Source organism: Argiope bruennichi, chromosome 1 (genome assembly GCF_947563725.1).
Source record: "Argiope bruennichi chromosome 1, qqArgBrue1.1, whole genome shotgun sequence".
Taxonomy (NCBI): Eukaryota; Metazoa; Arthropoda; class Arachnida; order Araneae; family Araneidae; genus Argiope; species Argiope bruennichi.
The window spans coordinates 105,846,557-105,850,651 of NC_079151.1; the positions used below are offsets into that span (position 1 = coordinate 105,846,557).

Sequence of the window (4,095 nt, forward strand, 5' to 3'; positions counted from 1 at the left end):
TGTGCTAGATATAATTCATATGTCAAAGTACTAATAACCATAAGATAGCATATAACTCAATAACATTCAATATTCTGAAAATAACGAATCTATAAAGCAGTTGTATGTAGTATGCACATTCTTTCGAGCGAGCATACCTTCCAAAAGAATGTGAATTGCTTTTCTTTTCCCTTGTCATTGAAAAAAATTTGGATGCATTTTTATGGCAAAAGTAATTTCTTGAAACCGCTTTTCTCCTGTTTTTACTTTTGTAATTCTCCATCGTTATCGGAATGGGAAAAAATGATATACTAGAGAAATCTACACCTCATTTAGATTTGGATTTGAACTCTCCCAGGTATCCGATCCCAGCTTGACTTAGGGATAAGATGCAATCGCTTTTTTCATTACTAAATGTCGTAATCTTGACATGTTGCAGATGACGAGCATTATACTTAGTATTTCTTGGATAGAATACTTGGCGAAGAAAAGACCCCTATTCTTACGTCTTACTTACTAAACTACAAATATAAATTAGTCTGCTACTTCCTGAAGTCTAACGTTAATTTTTCTTAATTTAATTAATTACAAATTGTATTCATTTAATTTCTATTCACACTATATAATAAAAGCAAAACTAGAATAATTGAACGAATTTATTTTCATAATTTCTTTATTTAGCACATATAATATCTCCACACAGATTTATCTATTCTATTAAGCAAAATGTGCAAAGAGAATTATAGTATAATGACGAAATATTTCATTTTCTATTCAATATTTAGTGTTAAGTTGCAAAAAGATCGAGAATGTCATAATAATGACTAATGTAACTATAGTGACTAAAGTAAAACGTTAATATTTTGACTGCAAGATAGTGGGCTTTTTAATCACTTAAATTTCATTAAAAATGTTTTTAATGAAACATTCTTGAAATTATATATTTGATTTACATGAATACATTGGAAATTTTATTTACATAAAAAGAATTAGCAAATCATACGACTGTTTAAAACTTTTATTAAGATTTTTAATTTAATATTTTTGACATTTTTATATAGCTTAATAATATTTGTAAACAAAACATATCTTTTATGCCCGCTTGCTATAATTCAATTAAATGTACTAGAACACAGAAAAGTAAAAATCATAACACAGATAAGATATTTTCATCATTTAACAGTTCTTCAGATTTATGTAAAATGAATTTCGAAGAAAATTGCCTCGATCTATGTGTCAAGATTGAGAGTGCAATTTGCCAGATTTTGAATTAAAAAGAAGTAAAATTCTATCATTTCTTCTATTTCAGTGTAATTTAATGAAATATAATTGAATATAAAATACAGTTTGTAAGATAAGCAGGAGAAAGGCAACAATCGATTGAAAGAGAAAATATTCAAATTAGAATGACTCTCACTTTCGATCGTTTTCCTTTTGCTTCCATTTTACATACCATTTGAAAAAAATTCTTCCCTTCGACATGTTACTAAAGTTGCAAAAATGCATTAAAATTGCAATATTCTGAAACATATTTGTCAGGCTAATAATTAATGATTTTTTTTTAAATCCGATATCTAAATTTATATTTTAAAGCATTAAAACTATGAAAAAATTTCCTTCAAGAGGAGCAATAAAGATAACCAAACTACTGGTAATCCTAATACACATATATATGTAAAAGGTATGAATACTTCAGTGCTTTGTTTTTAAATAGTGTGTACTAAACAACAACGGTTTTCTGCAAACATTCTATCGGATTTCATGCATGGTGTTTTATAATGATTTTCAAATTAATGATTAACAGGTGTCCTCGAATGATTCATTTCTTTCTTCTTTCGTTGGACACGTTCAATAATAACTTCTCCAAGAAATACAATCAAGGACAATCCTAAGCCTACGCTCAATATTACGAAACTTCCTCTTAAATCTCTCAATGAAAGTGCGTGAATACCTTGGTCCTCGTTTTTCGTAAATTTGCTGAAGATATCCAACCAATATCTAAACGAAACATCCTTTAATATCTTCTCCCGTAAACCTGCACTTTCGATTCTGCTCACTATCTTGTTTATTCGAGATCCACAACAAAAGTTTTTTTTCAATGCTACACCTATGGGTACAATGAAAAGATTATCAGTTGATCTATGATATAACTGCTTCAAATCCCCTGTGCCAAACAAGAAATTGAGTGCTGAGCGGGTCATGATGAAAGCTGATTTAGGATCATGTCCTTTGAACAGCGAGTTGTAGTCAATGTACCATTCATTTTTGACTATCGCATTTCCAATTTTTTGCAAGTAATCTGCCTCTGAATTTATCATGAAGGGAATATTCACAGTTCTGTTTGCACAATATGCCCGATGGCTGCCTCTTTGGACGGCTTCAGACAAATCTCGAAAATCTTTTAAGACTTTACTTTGAGGCGGTAAGGTCAAAAATGAGAGCAACACAGCAGAATAACTGCATGACACAACGAAAGCACACAGAAGCCAGCAACCGAGTAATAATTTCCATCTGAACAAATCTTTTTCGAGATCTGAAGATTTGCCAATGACATTTGCGAATGCGTTTAGAAGTACGTAGGAATAATTTTTCTTCCCTTCTAGAATCAGAAAAAAAAGCACTGATAGGCTTATGAGACTAATAAATAGTGATACCCAAACAGCTTTATCAAACAGCATCAAAAATTGAAAAATGTCGTCTTCAGACCACTTTTGAGCAGCAAATGATACTTCCTCCAATGTATATGCAGTTGAAAACGCCACATCGCTAAATGTGCTTTCAAGAATGGGAATAACACTTATTGCTATATTAGCGTCTCCTCTCGCTACAGCTCCTATTTGACCACTCCAATTTCCTGAAGAATCTTTAACTCCCAGGTCTACGTCCTTGCAGAAAAAAAGTTCATATTCCCCTCTCCAAGCTTCCAAAATAAGCTCTATATGCTTCCCATAGTATCCTTCAAATGTGAATTGTCCTTTAGCAGTCTGATTTACATGAAGTTGAAATGCAGCAAAATTGCTGATTGCTACAACTAACTTGGGAATCTTGCTCATATTGTCTTAAACAGATTTAGGCAGGTAGTTTAGAAAATTTTGAAAAGCTCTAAAATGACAGTTATGATTACAGAAAATAAAACACAATCCTAAATGTTCTTTAGAAGTAAGCTGTCCAAAGTTATTGATATTTAATGCAATCGCAATTGTTAGAAAAAAATCTGGAATTTTCCTGAAAAGGAGCAAAAGATAATTTTATTTTCAGATTAAACCCAAAAGTTAAATAGAAGAGTTTTTAATGACTAATCTGAAAGAGTAAATTTACTTTGCTAAAACATATTTTTTGCACTCTGTATTGTAAAAAAAGTTTTAAAATATGATATAGAAACAGAAATAATCGATTAGTTTATTATGAACTTAATATGATTCTGGAGGATATAATACAGCTTCATTAACTTTTTTCTGTTTCCTATTTCTCCAGTCCACTTTCCGTTACAATCTTTTAGTCCGAAGTCATAGTCATTGCAAAATAAAATTTCATATTACCCTTTCAAGCTTCTAAAATAAGTTGATATATTTTCCATAATCAACTTATAACAACATAAAAATTCTATTATCCTTTAGCAGTCTGATTTACATAAAGTTAAAATGTCGCAAAATTGGTGACTGCCACAGTTAACTTTTTTATCTTGCTCATATTTTCGAAATACATTTGGGAAAGAAGTCGTAGAACTTCGAGGGAACACTGCAATAAGAATTATGATGATAGCATAAGGGATACAATCCTAAGCGATCGTCGTGAGGAAGAAATCTATATTTATTGATGTTAGAATGCAATTGCAATAATGACAACGGATCCCTTTATTTTTGCAAAAAAATGCACAGATATAACTTTACTATCTATTCCTTATGTACATCAAACGTTGTAAAGAAGAATTTGGATTGTCTAATTTACTTTGCTTACATAACTCTCCTCGAAAAGTTCGAAAACATCATAAAATAATCGAAATCGATTTTCCTTCATGTAAACTTTGCATGAATTAGTAGGATAAAAAAATAACTTCATTAGCTTCTTTTGCATTTAAAACACAAAACATTGATTTCATGGGAGAAATTTTGTTAA

At 30.5% G+C, this 4,095-nt stretch overlaps 1 protein-coding gene across 1 annotated transcript; it reads right to left on the reverse strand.

The window, feature by feature from the left end:
- Nucleotides 1-1,769: 1,769 nt before the first annotated feature.
- LOC129974176 (glutamate receptor ionotropic, kainate glr-3-like) lies at nt 1,770-3,032 on the reverse strand. Its single transcript, XM_056087539.1, has one exon. It carries the CDS (start codon nt 3,030-3,032, stop codon nt 1,770-1,772), a length of 1,263 nt encoding a protein of 420 aa, XP_055943514.1.
- Nucleotides 3,033-4,095: the final 1,063 nt, after the last annotated feature.

Bases quoted from the DNA above. Each gene is read 5' to 3' on its own strand.
- LOC129974176 (XM_056087539.1), bottom strand. From the start codon at position 3,032: ATGAGCAAGATTCCCAAGTTAGTTGTAGCAATCAGCAATTTTGCTGCA.